General features: G+C 34.1%; 1 protein-coding gene across 1 annotated transcript in view; it reads left to right on the forward strand.

Annotated features, from left to right (window-relative positions):
- The window catches only part of GBE1 (1,4-alpha-glucan branching enzyme 1), a 277,752-nt gene that overhangs the window by 168,734 nt on the left and 82,241 nt on the right, over positions 1–26,777 (forward strand). The window contains exons 8-9 of the mRNA XM_037059023.1: positions 21,721–21,836; positions 24,186–24,313. Coding sequence (XP_036914918.1) covers positions 21,721–21,836; positions 24,186–24,313 — 244 coding nt within the window. The remainder of the gene's footprint in view (positions 1–21,720; positions 21,837–24,185; positions 24,314–26,777) is intronic.

Genomic DNA, 26,777 nt, shown 5'->3' on the forward strand with positions numbered 1-26,777 from the left:
ATTAAGTCCTGGTAAAGTAAATGTATTATGGACTATTCCCACCAAACAAGTACTACCTAGCAAGTACTATTACAATAAAATAACTGGAAAGTTTGGGCTCATCAACTAGTGTTTCCTTCTTCCCATTAGTTCGGGATTTGCATTGACTAATACATGTTATTAAGATTAGTAATAGTATTTGCTTTTACTAGGCAGAATGCAGATTATTTGTTGCTCTTTTCCCAGAGGCATTATTTTAGTTAAGATTTTTTCTCCAATTTCCTCAGTACATTCTGGATTTGACAATTCAAACTTGTTGCCTTGACATTCTTTGGGTGTTCCCTAAATCTTCATTTTAAAAAAAGCAATTATAAACTGTCTTAGTCACATTTATTTCTGCCACTAGCTAATGTTGTTCATTATATGCTGGCATTTATTTTACTCTGAGATGCTCTCTTAATCTATCTGGGGGGTATCTCATTATAGAAAATTCACAGACTGGAGACTTTGAAGAGACCTCAATATCATAGTTTAATTTTTCTTCAGGATCTGTTGTTCTGCTTGTCCTTTGATATTTTCAGTAGTGTGAAACTGATTTAATGAGTTAGCCCATTCCATATTTGGATAGGTCTCTGCTTTAGAAAATTCTTTCTATGTTGAGTTAAAAATCGGAAGTTCACAAAACAGATCCGGTCACTTTTCTACATAGCATGCCTTTGAGTATTATAGCCTGGGGCTCTTTATTTTCAGAATGTATATTTCCATTTCCCCAACTGTTTTTCCTCTTACATAACATGGTTTTGAAGTCTTATTTATTAACAAACTTAAATTTGCCTATATCTCTCTTAAATGTGGCATTCTGAACTCAATGTAATATACCACATTGGTCCTGACTATATCATATTATATTTTAGTCAGTAATTTCTTAGCCATTGCCCAGTATAAGAGTGCATTATATCCTGTTGTTTAGAGTATTTATTTTGCATCTTAAAAGTGCAGTTATGTCAAGATTTGGTTCTGTTTTTGTCTTCTAGACTCCTAAATACTTTGCATACAAGGTAAGAGGAAAAAAATCTCACTCTTTCAGTGACAATGTTTTTTTTTTCTTTTTACCTCGTTTAAACTCCTTCAAGATTATTGTGGAGATTACTTTTTTAAGATTTAATATTTGTCTAGTTAAAAATCTTAAAATCAATTTTTAAAAAATGTAAATTGGATTTCAAAATTCAGTTAATAGATTAAATCTTACACTACACTTGTTGAATGAAAGTGTATTTTAAAGGAAGGAAAGCAGACCACTATTGTGTTTTTAACAGGCTAAATTGGGAACCCGCCAGCATTCACAATCCACTTCTTCAGAATTATAAAGCTGAACTTGAAAACACCCTGGTCACCTCTGACCCACTGTGGAACACAGTGGTCACCCCTGAAGAGGAAAGTGGTGTGCTTCTTTTGAAGAAGAGCCACCTGCAATCACAGGTGTTATCGGTGAGCTTTGCCACTGCAGAGAGCTATTGTATTTTTCTTCAGCCAGCCATCGTGATGACAGCACTTCAGAGGTCGCCGAGCCACTTTCAAACTTTTGTCTCTTAAAAGCCACAGTAGAAATATATAGGCCATCCCAGTGTATCTAAATCACTTTTCTATCTGGTTGTAATAAGAACATAAGAGTTCAAAGAGGTCTTAGGAAGTGTTTATGAATTATGAGAAACAAATTAGGCCTTCAGTCTGTAAACATGACAAATATTTGATTCACAAACATGCATGTGTCTTCAATAAGCTATTTCTCTGTTCGTTAAAAGTGACATACTTTTCATGAAATAAATTATTGCCAAAGACTAACAAGTATTTATAAAACAAAGGATCTTTGAAGTTATATTTTCCATTAACTTGGTATATCAAAGGTCAAGGAGTTGTATGTAGAATGGTGATGGAGAGATGTGGAAGCGTCCTGTGGACTTGGTCCCACTGTTGTTCTGGCAGAAGAGAAGGCAGATTTTAAGCCAATGGACTAGACGTGTAACATGGAATAGCAATAATAGTTGGAGAAAAACCCAGAAAATTCCTATAAGAAGCACTTTTACTTCAAAGCAATACTAATTTTTGTATATAGCCATTATTGACCTTTCCTCTTGTTTCTGTGCCTATTTCATTCTCTGCTCACATTTATATCTTTATTGATTTTTTACACCCCTTTTATCTTTTTTTTCCTCATTTATCCCTCATGTAACTAACTGTCTATGAATGGATCTGAATCATATTTTTATCTTAGTGACAGGTCCAAGTGCTAAATTTGAGCTCTTGTGGCTATTTGGAGCAATTTTTGTGTTTGTAATGTCTATCATCTTCAATGAAATATTCTAATACTATAATTATTTTCAAAGTAGGATTGGCCAGTAGCGATCAACAGTAACAACGATGAGTTATATTATCGTGGCAGTTAATAAAGTTTTGCAAAGCATTCGTGAGCGAAGGGCTCTAGAAAAGGCAAGCTTACATGGCTGGTGGGGTGGCACATTGCTACAAGGCCATGAACTTCCTGTGATATAGTTGAAAAATAATTTGGGAGGCAGGGGAACATGTGGGGGTTATAAATCATTGGTATATTTCCTGTGTCTGAGAATATAATCTGACTTTAAAGCTCTGCCCTTGACCAGTGTTTTAGAGGAGAGAGGGGAAGAATCAGAGAAATCTGTACCAGTGTCTCAATCCTTCACTCATCTGCCCAGGTGATTTGGAACATCACTTGACATCTCATTTCACTTTCCTCATCTATGATGAGAGGGCGATAATCCCTACTATAAATGCAATGAGAAAATGAAATTATTTATAGGAATGAAGCACCTGACGAATTATAGATTCTCAGTAAAGGGTAGTGTTCTGTTCTCCATCTCCCCAATATGCAAACTGACAGCAGCCAAAGGTGAGAGGAAATCATCTCCAGAAGCTAACAGATATATTGTGACTCCGACCAGTATGTCTTTTATTGCTTGGGAGTCACTGAGTAATATAGCGGCAAGCGTTCAAAATGACAGTTCTGCATGCCAGTGTGAAAAGTACATGTCACAAACCTAGTGCGGGATGAAAAGGGTATGGAAAATGTAGTTTGGGAGCACTTTTCTGAAAGGGAGAAAGATTAGCCCCAAAAAGCAGGTTGCTAAGCGCTGACTTACTAGAGCAAAATTGAAAATTTTTATTTCTTAAACAAAATATCTCTCAAGAACAATTTTCAGTGGAGGAAGTACAGCAGATTTAAATAGTGCATCCTCTTCCTTTCCTTCCAAGTTGTGTAAAGGTATTGCAGTGATTGTAGAGAAGGGGACCATAGCATTTAGGTAGCAGATTCTGTCTTAGTAAAAAATATTATTTGTGATAAGTAAAATGGATGATTGAACTAGAAACTCACTTGATGGTTGGTTATATGAGTAATGACATAGTGATATTTTAAAAATATCTAATTTAGTTATCTTTAGCAACAAGAATTAATTTTGGTACAAGTAGCAGATTTAGTTCTAAGGGTCTGGAAAGGCCAGTGCAAAACTTAGGTAAATAGAGCTATAACAATCCTTGCTTAAGATATAGTTTCTTTTTTTATATGATCCCTGTTTATCTATACTGTATGCTGCCCTACAGTAAGCTAAAAATTGTAACAAATACAAAAGTAACAGTAAGAAATGATAAAATGTAACATAAAAGGTTAATGAAAACAACACTGAAGTTCTGAGAAATTAAAAAGATAAAAGAAAATAAATAGTTATAAATTATATAATAGATGGCATTTTCTTGCTGAAGAGTAATTCAGATAAATACAATTATTTTTTGAGTTTTTTAAATATATTTAATTGATTGTGCCATTACAATTGTTCTAATTCCCCCCTTCATTCCCCTGCACCCTGCACACCCCCTCCCCCACCATTCCCCCCTTTCATTTATGTCCATGTGTCTCAAGTTCTTTAGATTCTATATTTCCCCTACTATTCTTGCCCCCCCTATTTTCTACCTACTGTCTATGCTATTTTCTGTACCTTCTCCCCCCTTCTCCTCCTCCCACTCCCAGTTGCTAACCCTCGATGTGATCTCCATTTCTATGGTTCCACTCCTGATCTAGCTGTCCTCTTAGTTTGCTTTTGTTTTAGGTGTGGTTGTTAATAACTGTGAGTTTGCTGTCCTTTTACTGTTCATATGTTTTATCATCTTATTCTTAGATAAGTCCCTTTAACATTTCATATACTAAGAGCTTGGTGATGATGAACTCCTTGAATTTGATCATATCTGAGAAGCACTTTATCTGTCCTTCCATTCTAAATGAAAGCTTTGCTGGATAGAGAAATCTTGGTTGTAGGTCTTTGGATTTCATGACTTGGAATACTTCTTTCCAGCCCCTTCTTGCCTGTAAGGTCTCTTTTGAGAAATCCACTGACAGTCTGATGGGTACTCCTTTGTAGGTGACTGTCCCCTTCTTTCTTGCTGCTTCTAGGATTCTCTCCTTCATTTTCATCTTGGCTAATGTAATTATGATGTGCCTTTGTGTGTTCCTCCTTGGGTCCACCTTCTTTGGGACTCTCAGAGCTTCCTGGACTTCCTGAAAGTCTATTTCCTCTTTTAAACCAGACTTAACATTTTAGGAACTAAAATTATATGGACGGGGTTAGATCCCAGATGGCAGAGGAGTAAGTTAAAGCTTCACTAACCTCCTCCTAGGACCAATCTGGAATAAAATCTACATGTAGAGAAAGCACCCTCAATAACCAACTGAACACTGCCTGGAGAGAAGCCTTATAAATATAACAAATAGAAGAAACCACTTCACCACAAGGAAACTGGTAGGGAGTGTGGAGGAGGTATGACAGGGCTGAATGGGCTTCCACATGTGGCAGCTGAACTTCTAAAAGGATATTTCAGTGGCCAGGGGTTCCCCCTGAGAAGTGTGGGGTCTAAACCCTAAGCTGGGCTCCCCAGCCTATAGCACCAGAGCCATAAAGGAACCCAGGTAACATCCAGCTGTGAAAAGCAGCAGGGTTTCTTTCTCCCAGGGAGACATGGCTGGGCAAGTGGAATGCCTCTTAGGGGATCAACACACACAATTTTGTTTGTAGCCACGTACCCTGGGCTCCTGCAGAGTGAGGACAGAGTGGAGTAGAGATGCTTTCAGGGTTCGGTGACTCTGGGGAGAGAACTGAAGGGGAAGCCACCAGATTCCATGTGCCGAGTCGGTTTCCGTACTGTGGGAGCCACTTCTCAGACAGAGCACTCCCCTACAAGTGGCATCCGCCTGAGGGAAAGCAATAGCCCCACCCATCCTTAAGCCAGGGAGCTTAAGCCAGGCTACTGATTACAGGTTAAGGCTGTATCATTGATTAGATTAACAACTAACGCAGGAAAAATACAAAGAAGCAGCCAAAATGGGAAGACAAAGAAACAGACCCCAAATGAAAGAACAAGATAATTCTCTAAAACAACTATATGAAATGGAGGCAAGCAGTTTATCACACAGAGTCTAGAGTAATGATTATAAGGATACTCAATAGCATGTGCAAAGACATAGAAACCATAAAAAAGGGCCAATCAGAAATAAAGAATGAAATATCTTAAATAAATAATGCATTGGAAAAAATAAACAGTAGAATAGATGAAGCAGAAGATTGAATCAGTGATTTGGAAGGCAAGGTAGAAAAAAACACCTAGGCAGAGCAGCAATTTTTTTTTTAAATGAGAGGTTAGGAATCATTTTGGACAATATGAAGCGTAATGATATCTGCATTCATGAGAATACCAGAAGGAGAAAAGTACAAGAAGGGGATTGAGAACCTGTTTGAAGAAATAATGACCAAAAACTTAACTAATCTGGTGAAGGAAAAAGACACACAAGACCAGGAAACTCAGACAGTCCTAAACAAGTTGAACTGAAAGAGGCTTACACCAAGACATGTCAAAATTGAAAGCACAAGGCTTAAAGACAAGGAGAGAATCCTAAAAGCTACAAGAGAAGAGCAGGTAGTTGCCTGCAAGGGAGCACCAATTAGACTGTCATCTGGTTACTCAACAGACACATTTCAGGCCAATAGGGAGTGGCATGAAATATGCAAGGTGATGAAAAGCGAGGACCTACAACCAAGCCTACTTATCCCACAACGCTAACATGGAAGACCAAAGGAGAAATAAGGAGCTTCCACCACATAAAAAGCTAAAGGACTTTATTAACACCAAACCAATTCTGTAACAGATGTTAAAATGTTTGCTCTAAGAGGAAGAAGAAGAGAAAGAAAGAAATTAAAAGAAGAAGAAAAAATAGCCTGTCAATAAATGTCACTAAATACATATTTATCCATAATCATCTTATGTAAATAGCTTAAATGCTTCAACCAGAAGACATAGGTTAGCTGAATGAATAACAAAACAAGACCCACGTATGTGCTGCCTCCCAGAGACTCATATCAGATTGAAAGATACACATAAACTAAAAGTGAAGGAAGGGATGGAAAAAGATATTTCATGCAAATGGAAAGGGAAAGAAAAGCTGGGTAGCAGTACTTATATATGACAAAAATAGACTTTAAAACCAAGGCTTTAGTAATAGACAAAAAAGGACACTACGTAATAATAAAGGAGACAATCCAACAAGAGGATATTACTTTAGTGAGCATTTATGCACCCAACGTAGGAGCACCTAAATATATGAAGCAAATTTTGCTGGACATAAAGGGAGAGATTGACAGAAATACAGCTATGGTTGGGGATTTTAACACCTCAATGACTTAGACATTCCAGGCAGAATATCAACAAGGAGACAGTGGCCTTAAACAACACAATAGGTCAGATGATTTTCATCGATATCTTCAGAGCATTTCACCCCAAAGCAGGAGAATATACATACTTTTCAAGTGCACATGGAACATTTTCTAGGATAGACTACATGTTACGACACAAAACAAGTCTCAGTAAATTTAAGAAGACTGAAATCATATCAAGCATCTTCTCTGACCACAATGCTATGAAACTAGAAAGACATCATAAAAGAACACTAAAAAAAATGCAAAGAAGTGGAAGCTAAATAATGTTATTAAACGATGAGTGGGTCATCAAACCAATCAAGGAAGAAAGTAAACGATACCTTGAAAGAAAAGAAGATGAGGACAAAACAACCCAAAATCTGTGGGACACTGGGAAAGCAATCCTAAGAGGGAAATTCATAGCATTACAGAAAAAAAAAAAAAAAGAAAAAGCTTAAATAAACAATCTAACTTTGCACTTAAAGGAACTTGAAAAGAACAACAAAGCCCAAAGTGAGTAGAAAGAAGGAAATAATAAGAATAAGAACAGAAATAAATGGAATAGAATCTGCAAAAATGATACAAACAATCAATGAATCTAAGAGCTGTTTCTTTGAAAAGATAAGTGATATTGACCAACCTTTAACCAAACGCATCAAGCAAAAAAGAAAAAGGACTCAAATAAAATCATGAATGAAATGGGAGAAATAACAACTGATACCAAAGAAATACAAAAGATTTTAGAAAAATTATGAACAACTATATGCCAAAAAACTGGACGACCTGGACGAAATGTATAAATTCCCAGAAACATACAGTCTTATAAAACTAAATCAGGAAGAATCAGAGAATATGAATAGACAGATTACACCTAGTGAAATGGAAGCAGTAATAAAAAAAAAAAAAAAACCTCCCAAGAAAAGCCCTGGACAGAATGGCTTCACAGGTGAATCTTAGAAAACATTCTGAGAACTAACACCTTTCCTTCCCAAACTATTTCTTAAGATTCAAGAGGGAAGGCTCCTAAACGAATTATAAGAGGCCAGAATTATCGTAATTCCAAAACCAGATAAAAGACACTACAAAGAAAGAAAAGTAGAGTCTAGTAACCCCAATGAACATAGGCAGTAAAATCCTCAAAAAAACATTAGCAAAGCAAATACAGCAGTGCATGAAAAAGATCATACACCATGATCAAGTGGGATTTATTCCAGGAATACAAGGTTGGTACAACATTTGCAAATCAATAAATGTGATATGCTACATAAACAAAATGGAGGATAAAAACCACATGATCTTATGAATAGATACAGAAAAAGCATTTGATAAATTCAGCATCCATTTATGATTACAACTCTCAGCAAAGTGGGAATAGATGGAACATACCTAAAAATAATAAAGGCCATATATGACAAACGCATTGCCAGCATCATACTCAATAGTCAAAAACTACTAGTGTTCCCCCTTAAGATCAGGAACAAGGTAGGGTTATCCACTTTTACCTCTTTTTTTCAACATAGTACAATAAGTCCTAGCCACAGCAATCAGAAAAGAAGAAATAAAAGGCATCCAAATTGGAAAGGAGGAAGTAAAACAGTCATTATTTGCAGGTAACGTGAAATTATATGTAGAAAACCCCAAATATACTACCAAGAAACTACTAGAACTGATAAATAAATTCAGCAGTGTAGTGGGATACACAATTAATATCCAGAAATCAGTTGCATTTTTATATACCCCAATAATGAACTAACAGAAAGGGAAAATAAGAAAACAATACCATTCACAATTGCTACAAGAAGAGTAATGTACCTTGGAATAAACCTAACCAAGGATGTAAAAGTACTTTACTCTGAAAATTATAAGACACTGAAGAAAGAAATAGAAGACAAAAATAGTGGAAACACATACCGTGTTCATGGATAGGAAAAAATAGCATCATTATATGTCCATACAACCCAAAGCAGTCTATAGATTCAACCCAATTCTTGTCAAGATGGCTGGGGTTGGGGGAGGAGAGGTGGGAGGAAAAGACAGACAACTGTACTTGAACAACAATAACATAAGAAGAAAAATATTTTATGAAAAAAAGATTCAAATGATGTATTTCACTGAACTAGATCAAATATTTCAAAAATTTGTATGGAACCACAAAAAGCCCCACGTAGTAGTAATAGCAATCCTGAGAAAGAAGAACGAAGTTGGAGGAATCACACTACCTTGTATCAAACTATACTTTAAGGCTATAGTAATCAAAACAGCATTCTGCTGGCATAAAAGCAGGCACATAGATCAGTGGCACAGAATAGAGAGCCCAGAAATAAATCCACACCTTTATAATCAATACTGGCAGAACAAGAAAACGTATACAATGGCTAAACGTACTCTATTCAGTAAATGTTGGGAAAACTGGATAGATACTTGGAGAAAAATGAAACTGGACCACTTTCTTACACCACACACGAATAAATTCAAAATGGATCAAAGATTAAAGTGTGAGACCCAAAACCATAAAAATTGTAGAAGAAAAACTAGGCAGCAAAATGTCCGGCATTTCTCATAGCAGTATGTTGTCGGATATACCTCCCCAGCAAGAGAAACAAGAGAAAAAAAATAAACAAATGGGACTACATGAGACTAAATACTTTTGCACAGCAAAGTAAATCATCAAAAAGATTAAAAAACAACTGAGAGAATGGAAGAACATGTTCACTGATACATCTGATAAGGGACTAATGTCCAAAATTTATAAAGAACTTAACAAAACTCAACACCAAAAAAAACCCCAAGCAACCCAATTAAAAAATGGTCAAAGGACCCAAATAGACACTTCTCCAAAGTGGACATACAGATGGCAAATTGACATATGGAAAGATGCTCAAGGTCACTCATCAGCAGAGAAATACAAATTAAAATGACAATGAGATATCATCTCATACCTATCAGAATAGCCATCATAAATCAATAACTGCTGGCGGGCATGTGGAGAAAAGGGAACCCTTTTGCACTGTAGTGGGAATGCAGGTTGGTGCAGCCTCTGTGAAAAGCAGTAGGGAGATACCTCAAAAGATTAAAATGTATCTGACTTTTGACCCAGCAACCTCACTCTGGAAATATATCTGAAGGAACTCAAAACCCTAATTCAGGAGAACACATGCACACCTATGTTCATTGCAGCATTATTTACATTTGCCAAGATATGGAAGCAGCCTAAGTGTCCATTAGTAGATGAGTGGATAAAACAAATGTGGGACATTTGCATAATGGAATACTACTCAGCCATAAAAAGAAGAAAATTTTACCCTTTGGGACAGTATGGGTGGACTTTGAGAATATTTTGCAAAGTTTGATAAGCCAGTCAGGAAGAGAAATACCATATGATTTTACTCATATGTGGAGGCTAACATACAAATGGAACTATCGTTGAAAATGGGAACAGACTCATAGATGGAGAGCAGGATGACTGCTTAGGGGGTGTGGGAGGTATGGGACACAGAGACTGAGGAAATAGGACTCATGTACAGGACAACAGAGGGGTGATTGCAGGAGGAGAGGGGAGTGTAATAGGGCTATATGGTAATGGGAAAATATAATAAAGATTAAGTTTAAAAATTATATAGATAAGGATAACATGCAAAAATTAAGAATAAAATACATACAGATCGAGTAATTAAAATTGTAAGTAAGGCAAAATAAAGCAGCAGTATGTATAACCATTTTTTAATCAGTGTTTTTTTTTTTTTATTGTTCAAGTATAGGTGTCTCCATTTTCCCTGCACCAGTTCCTCCCACCCCAGCCATCCCCACCTCCTATCCTCAATCCTACCCCCTTTGTCTTTGTCCCTGTGTCCATCATTCCTCGACAACCCTTGTATTTTGCAGAGGCAAGCAATCCCTTTGTTTTTTTTCCTCTCAGTTTTAGACAGCAGTGGTTATCCAGGACAACTTATTTTTTTTCTCTTTTGAATAAACTTATAAGTCTCTCTGCATTTTTAATGCCTTTTTAATTTCTGTGAGTCCTAGAAACCCCCCACCCTTTTTGTGCATGGTTCTGCATAGTAGATTAAATAACCAGGGGCCACATGTGCAGTGTGAAGAACAATAGACTGAGAGCTCTGAATTTTAAGTCTGGGCTTCCCCTCCTCTGTTGCATTTATTCCTTTATTTTACATATGTTTACTATGTGACCTCTAAGTGCCAGGTATTGGGCTAGGCTCGGGACACAGCAGCAGTGAAACAAACAGTGACTATACCCAGAAGCATGGATTTATTATGTTGGAAAATAATAATAAATCAATAAAAACTTTCATGGTGTTACATATGTAACATTATATATATATATAATAGCTATGCAGATAGTAAAAAAGAAAAAATAAATGAGATATAAAAAGATCACAGTGTTACATAAGTGGTAAGCAAATAACAAATGAGGATGATGTTGTTGGTAGAGTAATAGTGTCCACAGAAGTTTTCCCATTAGTCGTATCTGAATGAAATTTGCTTGACATTTGCACTGGGGGGCAGAGAATTTCGGCAGAGGTGTAAAGTCCCTGTGGCTGAAAGGAGCTTGATTGTGCTTGGAGAGAAAAAAAAGGCCTCTATTCCTGTTGCTCAATGGAGAGAAGAAAGTCGTAGTGTTAAACTGGTGACAGATCATATCATACTTTGCAGATTGTAGACTGGGTTTTATTCTGAGTGAGGACTATAGACTGGATTTTATTCCGAATGGGGTGGGGCTTTATTTAACAGGGCATGTCTCTCTGACTGGGCAGGATTTTGTGCCGAGTGTAGATTATTATTTTCAGCCTGGCCGCCCACTGTACATTTTCAAAGTGTTCGGGCATTGTCAGTATCTATATGTATGAAATTCCAGGTGAGTGGTTTTCACAACTTATCCTATGTCATTGTATACGAAAAAGAATCCTAAAACGTATCATGAAACTTTCAAATAATTTTGTATCTTTTTTTAAAAAGTGTATTTGGTAAACATAGGCTAGATTCTGTTCAAATTTTTCATTAGATATCCTGATATTCTGAGGAGCGTAAGTTTTTATTTCCCAGGCCTGTATTCATTGCAAGTGGAACATTCTTTTTAGTCTATAACTTAATCTTTCATAAACATTCCAATTTGCCTTTGACTTCAGAATGTTGGTGTTTACTTTATTCTTAAAATCGCCCTTTAAATAGCTGTTCAGAGGCAGATATGCATAGTAGCCCTCTGCCTTGATTCTGCAGTGAGAGGCCTGATTTCAAATTCAGACTTCAACACTGGTCAGCTGTGCGGCCATGGGAAAATTGCATTACCAGTACTAGTAAAATGTGAATTTTAATCGCAAGAGTCAGCAAACCCAAATTTATCCAAATCTGCTGCCTGTTTTGTTCAAGTTTTATTGAAATGCAGCCACACCCATTTTCTTGGTTATTTCCTGTGACTTCTTCTCCCCAATAAGAGCAATGTTGAGTCATTGTGACATAAACTGAGGGCCTATGTGGCCCACAAGGCCTAAAATGTTTATGTATGACTTTTAAAAAAAGTTTGCTGAAACCTGTTATAGTGTATATTCCTGAGGATTGTGGGGAATTCCATGAAATAATTCCTATAAAGCACTTTGTATAAGATTTAGTATTTAATAAGTATTCAGATACATTTGCAATTATTAGAATTTTTCAAAATTTGCTTTACTTCCAAATCATCAGGTGCAATTGATTCTCATGAAGACGCATCCTTGTTTATGTGACTCTTTTAGGATAAAGCACCCAAGCTTGAGAAGTCTGTTTATAAGTAGTCATATTTTGGTGACATACTTTATTTCTGCATTAATAATGCCCCTGGATGTTGGAAGTTCTATTTTGCCTACTAATCTGTCCCTGCTATGGATATTATAAATTATATATGTAAAAGTTCTTGGCTATATTACAGCCACATGGGTAGATTGTTAAATTAATCATTGCAGAACCTTTTGAAAATCTAGGCAGCAATGTGCAAATGCAAAATTTATAACCAGAGCAAACAAAAAGAAGCTGATGATTCCTTAAGGATACTGAGGTTTTTGTGGTTTCTCTCTTTTGTTGTCATCACCAGAGACTTATATAACATTTGGGGGAATTTTTAATATTTAAACATAAGCATTTTTATTCCAATGTAAGCTATATATACAGGCTGATTTGAATTTACTCTAACTAGAAGCCAGACATATGACTTTTTTCCTCCATTAGGGTATATGTTTGCTTGAATGCCCATGTGTGTTATAACTTCTAATAAGCAGGTCCATGTGTTTATCAGGATGTACACTTAGTGAAGAGTTTAATGATTTTATTTTTTCATAGTGATAATCATGTTATAAAAGGTCCCTTAAACAGGGATTATAAACTGTAGGGGGGAAGGAAGGAGATAATCTTTCATTCGAGTGTTCCAACTAAATAATTTCTTACTTAGTTTTCTTTATGAAAAAAAAATCTTTCTAAAATCCTGTGTCATACTTCATAGGGCTACTTCTGTAGGTATCCAAAATATCATAATCATTAAGCTGTATTTATTCCAGTGAAGTAAAAAGTTGTGTTGTTTTTAATTTCTGCTTCCTATTTCAGTAATTCTTAAAATGAAATTGCTTAAGTGATATATGTAATTAGTTTAATTTATTTTTTTAAACTGCTTCAGAGTTAATGTAGGACTTAAAAATAAATTTTACTTTATTATTATTTGAGATTTTTAGCTTTTTCTGTACCTTATTAACTCAATTAAAGTCAATTTGTTTAAAATAAATTTTAAAAAGGTGTGGGGCATGATTCCTACCACATTGACATCAAAGTCTTCAGTTTGGAAGACTGCACTTATTTGCATAAACCAGTTTTTCTTCTGTTTTCTTTCACTTAGAACTACTATAAAGAATTGCCAGGAAGCCTGGGAAGTGTCTGCTGGGTGTTGAATAATGGGTGGAGTTTGGATAGGAGAAGAATGACAATGCTTATATTTGATTCTGTCACAGGAGCAGGTTGATGGTTTAGGTTTGATTTTGGAGCATGATTTTTCCAGGTTATGTGGAATTCTAGTTTGCCTAAAACACAGTATAAACCTTAGGCCCGGCTTGTGTTTGTGTATAATGAAATGGTTCAAATTATGGAGTCTGTGTCTTGAAACTCAGGGAAAAAAATTATCTTGAATTACTCTTTCACTTTAATAAAAAGTTTATGAAATTACATGAAATGAGAACAGTAATCTAATATACTCTTTTAAAAAATAATCATACTGGGTAAGGTACAGAAAGATTATGTGTTTATACTGAATTTTGGAAAATTGGCTAGAATAGTTTTTGGACATGCTTGTCAGATGTGCATTGGCAACTTTTCTGAACTCATATAAAGTGATTTATTTCCCATAAATTTGAATGGGCAATACAGTGCCCCATTGATTTGGTAGACATCAGCCTTCAGTGTCACTTCTGAAAAGCTTAGAGTTGATTAGCAGGTCCTCTCTCAATACAGTGTCATGCTACCATATTTTTCTTCATATTATTAATTACTATAGTAATTAAACGTGCTTGCATTATTATTTTAAGACAGCTGTCTCTTCTATTCGACAATGAACTTAATGGAAATGGATATTGTGCATTTCTTACTCATCACTATATCCCAGCACTTAGCATTATGCTTGGCACAAAGCAGGCAGTCAATATATGTTCAGTATCCCAATATGTAAATATCACACTGCTCCAGAAAAAATAAATACAGAGTTTTTTGAAGGCTTAATTTTTTAATGTTAGCCACAGCATGCTTATCTTTATGAAGATTTATTATTAATATAAAACATTGGGACAACTGTATTAGAATAACAATAAAATGATTAAAAATAAAATCTACGAGGAAAGTAAAAAATACATATTTTTAGAACATATTGGTCTATTTCAATTTGTAATTAATTTATGTTTACAAATATATTTCAAATCTGTTTATTGACCAATAGGAGTCAATAGGAGCTCCTCTTAATTTTTCCTCTACTGTATTAAATACTATTAACCACATTATATACATTATCCCATTTAACTACCTTGTAGCAGGGTGTCAAAACTGTCTTCCATTTTACAGTGAACACAACTCAGGCTTAGAGAAGTTGAATCCCTTGGCTAAGTTCATACAACTAAGATGACCACATATTAGAGCTATGGATATGTGGGAGTTAATGTGTTTTATTTTTATTTTTTATCCTCACATGAGGGTATTTTTTTTTACTTTTTGAGACAGAGAGAAAGAGAGAGAGGGAAAGGGAGATGTGGGAGAGTAACATTAATTGGTTGCTTCCCCTATGCGCCCTGACCGAGGATAGAACCCGTAATGTAGGTATGTGCTCTGACTGGGAATTGAACCAGCAAACTTGTAGTGTACAGGACAGTGCTCCAACCAACTAAGCCACCTGACCAGGGCTGAATGTGATTTTAGAATACTAAGAAAATTGCAAAACACACACACATACACACACACACACAGGAGTTAATTTATAAATAGTCATGCTGAATGTGGTGGTATGCAGTTATACTTAAGAACTGAGATTTCAGATTCAAAAGGATGAACCCCATTTGTACTTATTACCAGGGTGACCCTTAGCATTTTATTTAGCTTTTCTAAATCTCAGTCTCCCAAATCATAAAACAAACTGGATGTCATAGCCTTGTTAACTGAGACTATGTAACATGTAGAGCCTGGTGGCCAGCAAGAACTCACTGAATTTGAATTCTTTTTTCTTTTGTATATAATATCACATCTCTCCCTCCTATTCTACCCCAATTAGCCCGCTAAAAGCTAGCTCCCTTTGTGGGAATGTGCACAAATATACATTAGAAAGCTGTATATTATTTAGCAAATTTAGTAATGGTTGAAATTTAAAGATGATTAATAGCGCCCTCCTTATTAATTCACTCAATATCCCACTCCAGAACACACACGTGTGAGTGCATGCTTGCTCTCCCTTCCCCACAAACAGACCATTGCACAAGGAACTAGGTGCCTTTCTTACTTTCACCCCGCCCTCCCTCTGTCCCTAAGTGGACGGTTTTCCCCAGTTCATCTCTCTGCAGTGATTTTTCATTTTGGGTCTCAGAGTACATTGTTGCCTTACATTGTTAAACTTTCTCAGTATTCTAAACCAATATGTTCCTTGAATGTTGCCCTGAAATATTCATTATCTGGGGGTGATAATCAAGGGACATCCTCCTGTAGTCAATATAGTTTATAAAGTTATAACTATTTTGGACTAGGAACTACAATTCTCAGATGCTTTATGTTTGTATGTCTGCAAGAACTTTATTCTTCTTCACCTGTATTTTCCTCATTTACTTTTAGTTCTCTGTAGGTATATTCACTGGTAAGTTGCCTCAAGTCACCTTTTGAAATGAAGCTAGTTAAATATAAGTAAATAAATATTGCATACCTAATTATAAATTTTAATAAGATAATGGGGAGCTATCAAGTTCAAGAATGTGCCTTCCAAAATCGAAGTATTATAATAGTTTATGTAAATATAATAATCTGTTACAAATTAATTCATGAGGAGCGAAAAAATGGAAAAGGAAAAGTATATGAATAGATAATGTTTCTAAACTTTTACCATTAAAACAAGCTTTTAAAAGCTGATTATCAGCCCTGGCTAGTGTAGCTCAGTGGATTGAGCACAGGCCTGCGTACCACACGATCACAGTTCGATTCCCAGTCAGGGCATATGCCTGGGTTGCAGGCCAGTTCCCAGCAGGGGACTCACGAGAGGCAACCATACATTGATATTTCTCTCCTTCTCTCCTTCCCTTCCCCTCTAAGGCTAAATAAGTAAAATCTTTAAAAAAGCTGATTATCAATTGTGGTTTAATATTTTTCAATGATGTTTATCTTTCTATATTGAAATCACTGTCAGTGTTATGATCTGCCACAGTAATTAGCTTCATTCTGTAGGTAAGCTAGGATTTTCAGTGTTGTTTGAAAAACAGGAATGTATGTTTATATATATATACCTATGTCTGTATGTATTTTTTTATAATTGGCTAACCTGTAGTGATTTATTCTGGAGAAGAGCAATGCCTTATTCGAATGATATACATAATAATTTCACATAATATATCACCCATGTTTTATTACGGGGGGGTGACCTAGCTTGAGTTTTTGCTTCCTGATACTTGGGCTGTGCAGCTTTTTGGGTTATCTACTTTGAAAAAGATACATCCTTTATAAGCACTAATGCTTTGAAAAATCACCTTTGATAACAATCTTTGTGAGATAGCAGAGCAATATGGACCTATTTAAAAACAAACCACGTGAAAAAGTTTTAATTTCTTAATCACTCAGATAATCATTGTCAGATTGACTGGGTCATGTGTTGTTTTAGATTCGCCTTTTATATCAGGCTGAAAACTTTCATTTTTCATATTGGTCTCATTCTGCTTACACACACATGCACAGGTACAAACACATTCTCCTCCAACTTTGCCTTTTTAATATCTACTTCAGCAGGTAACCAAGCTTGTCAAGAATAGAGATTAAATTAGAGAAAAAAGAGACTTGAAAAGTTCTCAAGTTGAGTACAGTGTGTTCTTACCTTATGACATATAGAGGTTCTTGGAAACTGTAACTTGAAATAAAATAGCATGTGACTAAACCAACTTTACCACAAGTTGATTGATATAAACAAGAGTTAAGTTTCTACAGCATATTTCTGGGCACAAAAACATCACCAAACATAACTTCTACATAAAGACCCAAACATTACATTATGAAACAAGACATTACAAAACAAAACATATTAAACATTAAAATAAATCTGAGTCATTTATATATTTAGGAAAGATTAATAAAAACAATTAAGATATTATTTTTCAATGCACTTAGTTCAAGGCCATGGGTGGCAGTAGCCTATCCCTGCAGCTCAGACTGCAAGAAGGGAACTTGCCCCAGAGGATGCCCGCCTGTCACAAGGACTCTCACACCCACCCACACTCACACTCATTCAGATAGAACAATGCAGACCTGCTGATTCCCCTCACGTGCTCAGAATGGGATGTGTGAGGAAATGAGAATTCCCAGAGAAAACCCAAGCAGACATGGGGTAACCTGCAAACTCCATTCAGACAGTGACTCTGGCCAGAAATCAATTTTTTTTCATTGATGTTGTAAAGAAATGACACTGAAGGAAACAATGTTACTCAAGGACCTGCAGTATATTTTTAAGTAAAAGTGTAATTGGAAGCATTTAGCATGTAAAGGAACAGACCGACTGACCCAAGTGGAGGGGAAAGGGAGATAAGGGGGAAAGATGAGGAAGGGTCTTACCAACAAACAGGTACAAATGACCCATGGACATGGACAACAGGGTGGGAATTGACTGTGGGAGTCAGGTGGGCAGGGCAGGGGAGAGCAGTGGGGGGAAATAGGGACAACTGTGATAGAACAACAATACAAAAAGGGGAAAAAAGAAAAAAAGATACAATATGCTATCTTTTCCTACTTATTTCCTAGACAATACCCCAAAAAACATAGCTAATACAAGTAGAGGCAATTTTAATACAATATTTAATAATCTAAGTACAAATTAAGCCTTAAGTGAAAGAAAATATTTATTTTAATAATAAATATAGATAACAAGGGCTCTGAGGATATAATTTAACAAAAATTAATTTATATAAAGTAAAGTTGTGTAGGTAAAAATTTAGAAAGTCATATAATATTGAAAAGAAAACTTCAAAATAATTTTATACTAGCTACCTACATTCCAAAGTTTGTATAATTATGGATATTTAGTAGTTGAATTAACAGTTTGTGTCACTAGAGTTTATACTGCTTGCTACCTAATTTTATTTCAAATTAATTCTATGTCTAAAATCCAAGATGCATTTTATTATTGATGATACTACTATCTAGTATCAGATACAAATGATCACATCTTGATTATTTTAAGTTTTTCTCCTAATCAATTTTTATTAACAAAGTATGATATCTATTGAAAAGTATAAGCAAAAATATAACATTTTTATTGCTTAATTTAATTAAAATTAAATAAATGTTCTTTTTAATTTTTTAAAAATAGAGTAGGTCATTGGATATTACTTGCTTTTCAATAGTGACATTTTACAATATCTTCAAAAATGTTATTTTTATTGCAATTTAAAATTCGATTATTTTAAAATAGAATTTTGACATGACATATCTTTCTCCTAAGAGAAAATGACTAAGGCTCTTCACTCAGGGTCAGTCAGTTGAAATAGGTCAAAATGTGTGCTTTTTTTGTGTGGTTTTATGGTGTACCATTTAGTAGACATTCTTAAGTGACTGTTGACCAGCTCAGAGGAATATATAGTTTTTCTTCATATTTGTTATATTTAGCCACTGTTTGATAATACCATTTTTTATTAGTATACAATATTAGATGCAGTGGACTAAGTTGCTTATTTGGAAAATCCCAGGAGTCATTAAGGACCACAAATAAATACAACATTAAATAGGTTTGAACTACAAATGATAATTTCATCTAAGAAATGTTTCTGTATCTGATTATACTTGTTTGCTAGAAAATTTGGGATTTTTTTTGTTTTGTTATAAAGCTTACTGGCAGAAATTGAGACAATCATCAGTTTTTCATTTTAGAGATAGTATCCTGAAAACCTTAAAATTGGAATTAAGTGTGTATGACAAAATTCCCTTAATAAATTCTCATTACTTGATTACAGGTTGAATGTCTCAGACATCTAAACTAATTAGAGTACTGATTATTTTGATTACCAGAAATGCTTAGGTATATATCTTATTCATCAGTGTATTCACCTTCTATATCAGACACCTGTTAGTTAAACATATTTAGTAGTTTCTGATTCATAGGAAAGTCAGCTGCATTTCATTATCTTTTTCTGGATGTTAGGGATTTATTCTTGATGTTAGGGATTTACTCTTGCTTCATAAAAACGTGAGTAAGCTGATCAATAGACTGTAGGCAGAATAGACAATATGCTGTTAGCTTCTAACTTATTTGTTGATTAGTTTAAGATATAACACTAATAACTAAAGTAGTTATATATGCACATTTATGCTGGCCACTAAGGTATATATATATTTGACATTACCTTCTGAAAGTCAACATCTAACTCCTTCCATTGTCTGGAAAGGAGGCTGCCCCGGGACTTCAAGGATAGGCTTTAAATGCTTTCTGTGATATTTTTAATTGTTTTAATTTTTTAAATTACTTTTGACATTTAATATTATATTACGTTCAGGTGTAATATAGTAGTTAGACATTTATGTAACTTACGAAGTGATTTCTCCAGAAGCCTAGTCCTACCCTGTCCCCACACATGCCAGCAGTTAATACAATATTATTGACTCTATTTCCTATGCTGTACTTTATATCCTTGTGACTATTTTGTAACTGTTAATTTTTACTTTTTGATCTCCTTACCTTTTTCACCCAGTCCCCCACATGCTCTCTGATCTGGCAGCTGTCAACTTTTGTGGCCCTGTTTCAATTTACTCATTTATTTTGTTTTATAGATTCCTTTTAGTTTTGCTGAGAGCTTAAAACTGCTCTAAACAATAGGGGTTATTCATTTTAAAAATGCATTATTAGAAATTTCTCTACAAAATAGTTATTTTTGATCTTGTTCATTTGTATAGTACCTCTTTGTTTCTATTCCCTTTTGTTGGGTGGGGGTGTTGTTAAACAATTTTTTTTCTTAAACCCTAAGTGAATATTCAATAATAGAAACTTGAGAAATTCTATTTTCATAGTGGTCTGGATCTAACAGTCTAGGACTTCTATGCTCCCTTTCATCTCTATTGGATTGTTTGGGTTTCTGTTTTTGCACTTTTTTTTTTCAACTTTCATTTTTTAAAACTTAAAGCAACTTTTATAAAGCAGTTAGTTAGCAATAACACTCAGCTTTCCCCAAAGTTTAGATTTGCTGTTCCGAAGCTGATTGTGATGACGGAATGTGCACTTATGTCAGGTTGCTGTTTAATATATGGGAGGTTTAAAAAAATGCTTAAATTTCAACTGGGTTAAGCGTTTGTGTGCAGTGTTACTGCTTTGTCATTAAACTAAATGAGGTATTAAAGTCTTAAAACCATAGTTATAATTAGATAGAGAACTCAAGCATAATTGTGTGCCTAAAGAAAATACTAATTGATGGTGCCCTGTTCTCAATTGTCCGAAATAGGCTTGTCTCATGTGGTGTTTTTAATTGAGTTATAACAATTCTTTGGTACATTTTCCTCTTTTATGGATGTAGGACACTTTAACTTGTAAAACATTTTACTTTATTAAACATGTGTATTTTAGTAATTAGGTTTTTTTCACTCCCACAAAATAATAATCTAGTAAGTATAATACTGCTTATTATGTGATTGATTTTAAGTCTTTATTTTTCTTTTACTTTTTTACTCTGAAATGTTTTTTTTTGAAATTATAGAATGGGGAAATATTTTAAGCTGACAAACATGGAAGGCAGTTTTTCTATGGCTAGTGGAATTATATTTTTTTAAAGGAGAAACTACATATTACATATTACATGTAAAATGGTTATATTATATATAAAATCCTGTGGAAATTTTAGAGATAAGCAACAGGTTGGGTTTTTTCAGTATTGTTTTGTTTTTGGTTTGCAATACGCACTACTGTACAGTTATCACTTTATGGTTGCTAAGAATATAACACTTAACAAGACAATCACTGCACTTTGGACCTAACCTACACCTATTTTCTCAGTTTTTCTTAGATATTAAGTGATTTTGTGGCTAAATAAATTTCCTAATTTTCTTTTTGGAATGAGTTTCATCAAATGAGGTAAATGTTAGTAGTTCTGGTTTCTATAGGGTATATTTCTTGAACATCATTATTCTTAAGGTAGAGATTTATAATTGTAGTTAATACTCTTAGCAATTAATATACAACAATTAAGGAAATATTGTATATTGTTGTACTTAACTATATATATCTCTAATGTTTTAGCTGGGAAGTTTTAAGATTCCTTTTGTCAAACATAAGATGGTGGTTGGAAGAATATGGCTTTGATGGATTTCGTTTTGATGGTGTTACATCCATGCTCTATCATCACCACGGGATGGGTAGGTAATCTGATCAAACTCAGATACAACTAATGATTCTATGGGGTTTTTTCACTGGCAGATTGCAACCAGGTCTGGGTTCAGTTACAGAAGCTGCAATGAGTATAACTATTGGCTTGATTTTTATTATTTCCATTGTATGGATTTCCTCTTCTTACTTTTCTGGTCCTTTTTTGGCAAGAGGTTGTGTATAAATACATTTTATAATAAATAAAGGATAATGATTTTTGTTAAATACAGGTATTTAATAATATGCTATTTTTAACATGTAGCTTTCTTCTAAAGTGTTTTTTAAGGAAACCTTTTTTGCAGCCCTCAGAATGTGAACATGACAGCATTTACAATGAAGATGAATAACAAAAACAATGAATGAGTAGCTTTGTGAATGTGTAGGTTCCTGCATATTAAACATTAAAGAAAATATGCATAATGTATTATATACATAATATTCTCAGTTTAAATTAAATTATAAATTAATTTATAGTAAAACATTGAATAGAGTTTTTTAATTTAAAAGTTATATGAAGAAATAAGACCACAGAATTGAATTCTTCAGTAGATAACATGTCAAACAATTATATTTTAGTAGTCAAATATTTACCAGCAACAACCAATCCAAAAAAACAGACTTTAGACTGTCAGTCTTGAAAAGTCACGGCCTAGGAAAGAAGCTGTGTTCAAACATGGTGTTGTCTTTAAAACCTGCAGCACAGTCTTGGAGGTGTTCCCTTGAAACGTTGCTTCACACAAAGTTGAACCTGTAAAACGTGGCAGGTTTCATTAATATCTTTCAGTTGGAGAGTTGCTTATTTAAAGGATGAAAAAAGAGAAGCATGGCAAAATGCAAGAAAGATTTTCTACCAAATTAAATTATCCACATGTGCCTGCAGAACCTCCCTTGGATAAGGGCTAGGAACTTTCCGAGGAAATATGAGATTGAGGAAATGAACTGAAATCTGTAGATATGGGATAGACTTCTAACCCTGTGGAAGTCATGGTTGGTCTGAGAGATTCAAATAAAGAGACTTATGCTATAAAATTTTTGACCTAATGGGTAAAAATGGTAAAGAAAAGCATTCTGAGTTACTTAGTTGCCCCCCTTTGAATGATGAGAAAAAAATCTGAAACAGTGCTGCAAAAGAACACATACCTGAAAAAAAAATGAGATTAACAATTAACATTAAGACACAGGGTATTTAAGTTCATAAAATTCAGTGGTAAAGAGAAATTCATTAGATGAGAACCAGGAAGAAAAATGAATTTACCTGCATGGTTGAAAAATGGTTGGGTCTACTGCTCTGTTGCCAATAGCAATGCCTATAAAATCCTTAGGGACACAAAGCATGCCTGAGGAATTTGATAGTTGAAGTGCCATCAGGGTACAGATTTGAAAGACCTTAAGGAAGAAAACTTCTGTAATTACACTTGAAAATGTCCTTCGGTGATGGAATCCTATAAAAAATGATTCAAAATAAAGAACTTAGAGTTATAGGGAATAAGGGGAGAAAATGTAGGCATTGAGCACTAATTTGGCTTAATTAAAATAAGTGTAAACAACTGAAGTAATAGAAAATAAATTGTATGCCTCAATAACTGAAATAAGTAGCCAAAATTAGGAGTTGAGAAAGAGAAGGTAGAAAGATGCTAGAGAGTGTTAAAAGTTTTTTGTAATCACAGGTGATCCATATTGCATAAATCAAAGCACATATTTAAAATAATATAAACATTATGCCTCAATTTTATGTTAGTTTTCATATTTGCTTTTATTTACTTTTACTCTTTACTTTGCTTAACACAAAATGTATCTAAAATTTGAAATTTAGAATTCCTTTACTATCATTCAATTTATTTTTCTGCTATACAACTCAATTAAAATTAAATTAAAATTTGCCCTGGCTGGTGTAGCTCAGTGGATTGAGCGCAGGCCTGCGAACCAAAGGATCACAATTCAATTCCCAGTCAGGGCACATGCCTGGGTTGCAGGCCAGTTCCCAGCAGGGGACACACGAGAGGCAACCATACATTGATATTTCTCTCCCTCTCTCATTCCCTTCCCCCTCTAAAGATAAATAAATAAAATCTTTCAAAAATAATGAAATTAAAAATTTAAATTGAACTGTCTTGCTTATTTGCTTTTATAAAACAAAAATTGACTTGCATGATTGTTGATATGGAATACTTTTCTAACTAGATCATATATTTATGATGATAACATTATGTGGTTTTGAGGCTCATTACACTTTGCTATAACAAATCTGATATCAACATACTACTAAATGGTAGTGAAATTTGTGTAGAGTTAAGACTCGCATGTTAACAGTACACTTACGTTGATTTTATGTTTTCTAGGTCAAGGTTTTTCAGGTGATTATCATGAGTATTTTGGACTGCAAGTAGATGAAGATGCCTTGCTTTATCTCATGTTGGCAAATCATTTGATTCATACATTGTATCCAGAGTCTATTACAGTTGCTGAGGTAAAGATATAGTAATCTCTAGCCTTTAATCCCCTTTAATATAGAACATTTTGTCAGCCTGCAATATTTGAATAATTAATCTCATGTTGTCAATAATTGCATAGCTGAAATTATACCCTGACTACAGTGCAGCTACTGTGTATTGTTGACACATTATGTAGAATTCACTGTTTGCCTTCTAGGAGATAGTGTATGCTAATTACTTGTCTACCATTCCATTGTTAAAGGAATAAATGCCAATGGTCAGAAAGTAAAATGTCCTAATCAATGGGCAGGTCCTTCTGCCATGAGACCTTCAGCGAAGAAAAGAATTGAATTGGAAAGAAGTTCATGTGCTTCTGTCTGTTTATTTATTTATTTATTTTTCTGGTTTGATCATTAGAGATGGCGTGGAGCACTGCCTGGGAGCGCCTCTGAAGCCTCTCTTGTTCTTATGCAATTACCTTTCTTGTTTACGTTGCTGCTCTCCGATTGCCAAATGTTCACTGGTTATTCATGATCACTGAATGTTCATGATTAACTGTCCCAAAGCTGCACTGTAATGATATCACTCAGTATATGCATAATTGACAATTCCCCTCTTGGTGATAAATGTGATAAATTAAGAAGTTTGTTAAATGCTTATGCTAATTTAGTTTTAGCACTAAACTCCCTCTGGTTTCCTGAGTCTTCTGACTAGAAATTATTATTGAAATTGAATTCAGTATGTTAAAACTGTTCTATACAAAGTATAGTGGTCGCCATATAAAAATAAAAAGACTGTTGTTAAAAGATTCAGAGTTAGGGTGTATTTTCACATTGTTGGCCTTTAGTTTATTTGAATGAAATGTAGTAGTTAATGAGTGTCTCCTTTCTGTAGTATTTATTATTGATATATCATTTTTTCTCATTCATTATTTCTCAAAACCCTAAATCCCCAAATAGTTGTTATGATTTTCTGAATAGAAAAGTTACTCTCTTTAGTCATTTTCCATATAAATGTCTTCTAGGACTAAAGCTATGGATCTTAAATCCCTGGAATATATTCTTACATAGAATTTTTGAAAACCCAACCGTCATAATACCATTTTAGTACCAGTATTAATTCCACACTCTTTATCTATCTACATTCTATCAGAGCTTGTAAGTCTTGCTAATAATTTGTGCTATCTTTTAACATCAATCACAGTGTGTTTTAAACTTTTAGTTTGCCTTTTATACATTTTAACTTTATATTTCAAACATCAAAAATTTAATTAATTATTTTGTTAATTGTATTTATGGCAATTCAAAGCAGAGATATTGTATATGACAAATTACCATAAATAATTAATGACACAAATCAAATGTTCATACTGGAAAAAAAGCAATTACTTAATACATGAAACTTAAAATTGTTACATTGATCTCTTCATTAATTTCAAGTAAAACGGTTCCATCATCTAGGGAGCCCTTGTCTGATTATCAGTGTTTCTACCAATGAAACTTTGAGACTTTAGCCTACTTTATATTACTTGGTTTCAGATTTTTTTTTAAACAAGATGTGTCTTCAATTTATTTTACTTAAATTGAAAACTACTTCAATTTCAATACATCACTTTTCTGTCTAGTGGGAGTCTCTTCAAAGCATAGAATTGATTCTCATGAACTTTTTTTGAAGAAAGGAATGTGGTATAACAAATACATAATGTTTTATATAAAGTCCTATAGTAGATATTTGAATTTTTGAATAATGGCACTTATTAAAATTGATAAAAGCTTCTTTTCTGAACTATATCTACCACTCCACATGGTTACATTTGCTATATTAATTTGTTAATTTACAATATTTTTAATTGTTAGTGCCCTATAGATATTAAAGAATGAAAACTGTTTTAAGTTCATTTGAAAAATCTATGATTATTTCAGTATGCTCTTTTGTTAGGTATTAACGTTGTATATTTAAAATATATTTATTTTAATGATATTTATGTTTACCTTCCTTTTTCTTTTAATATTTGTAGAGGATAGTCATTAACTCTCCACTTTCAAAAGAGAGCTACAAATATCTCATATGCATTAATGGGGAAGATTTTTAGGATTCAGATTTAGGAGCTGAGACAAATTGGTGTCCAAATATTGTTTTAGCAGACTCTATTTCCTATCAAATTATTTCTTAAAGCTAAGGTAAATATAGAATTTACTTTAATGTTTTCTTGAGATAATTATCTTGATCTCTTGATCTTTAATACTATCCCATTACCAATCTTATGAAAATTCCTGGTCTTGTGGAAACTCTTCTCAAGAGGCCTTGTATCTCTCATTCCAAGGCCTAACATGTGTGTCTGATATTTAATACATATTCAACTAATGCTTATAAAGAATTGGACTAGATATCCATGAAAATGTAGCATATTTTGGTAAATATAACTTCTTTTAAAATGACTTCTTTTCTGTTAACTTTCTTCTTATTTCTGAATCATCTTTTTTTTCACTGTTATGTACC

Source organism: Sturnira hondurensis, unplaced genomic scaffold, assembly GCF_014824575.4.
Source record: "Sturnira hondurensis isolate 20B ecotype Veracruz unplaced genomic scaffold, ASM1482457v3 Scaffold0010428, whole genome shotgun sequence".
Classification (NCBI taxonomy): Eukaryota; Metazoa; Chordata; class Mammalia; order Chiroptera; family Phyllostomidae; genus Sturnira; species Sturnira hondurensis.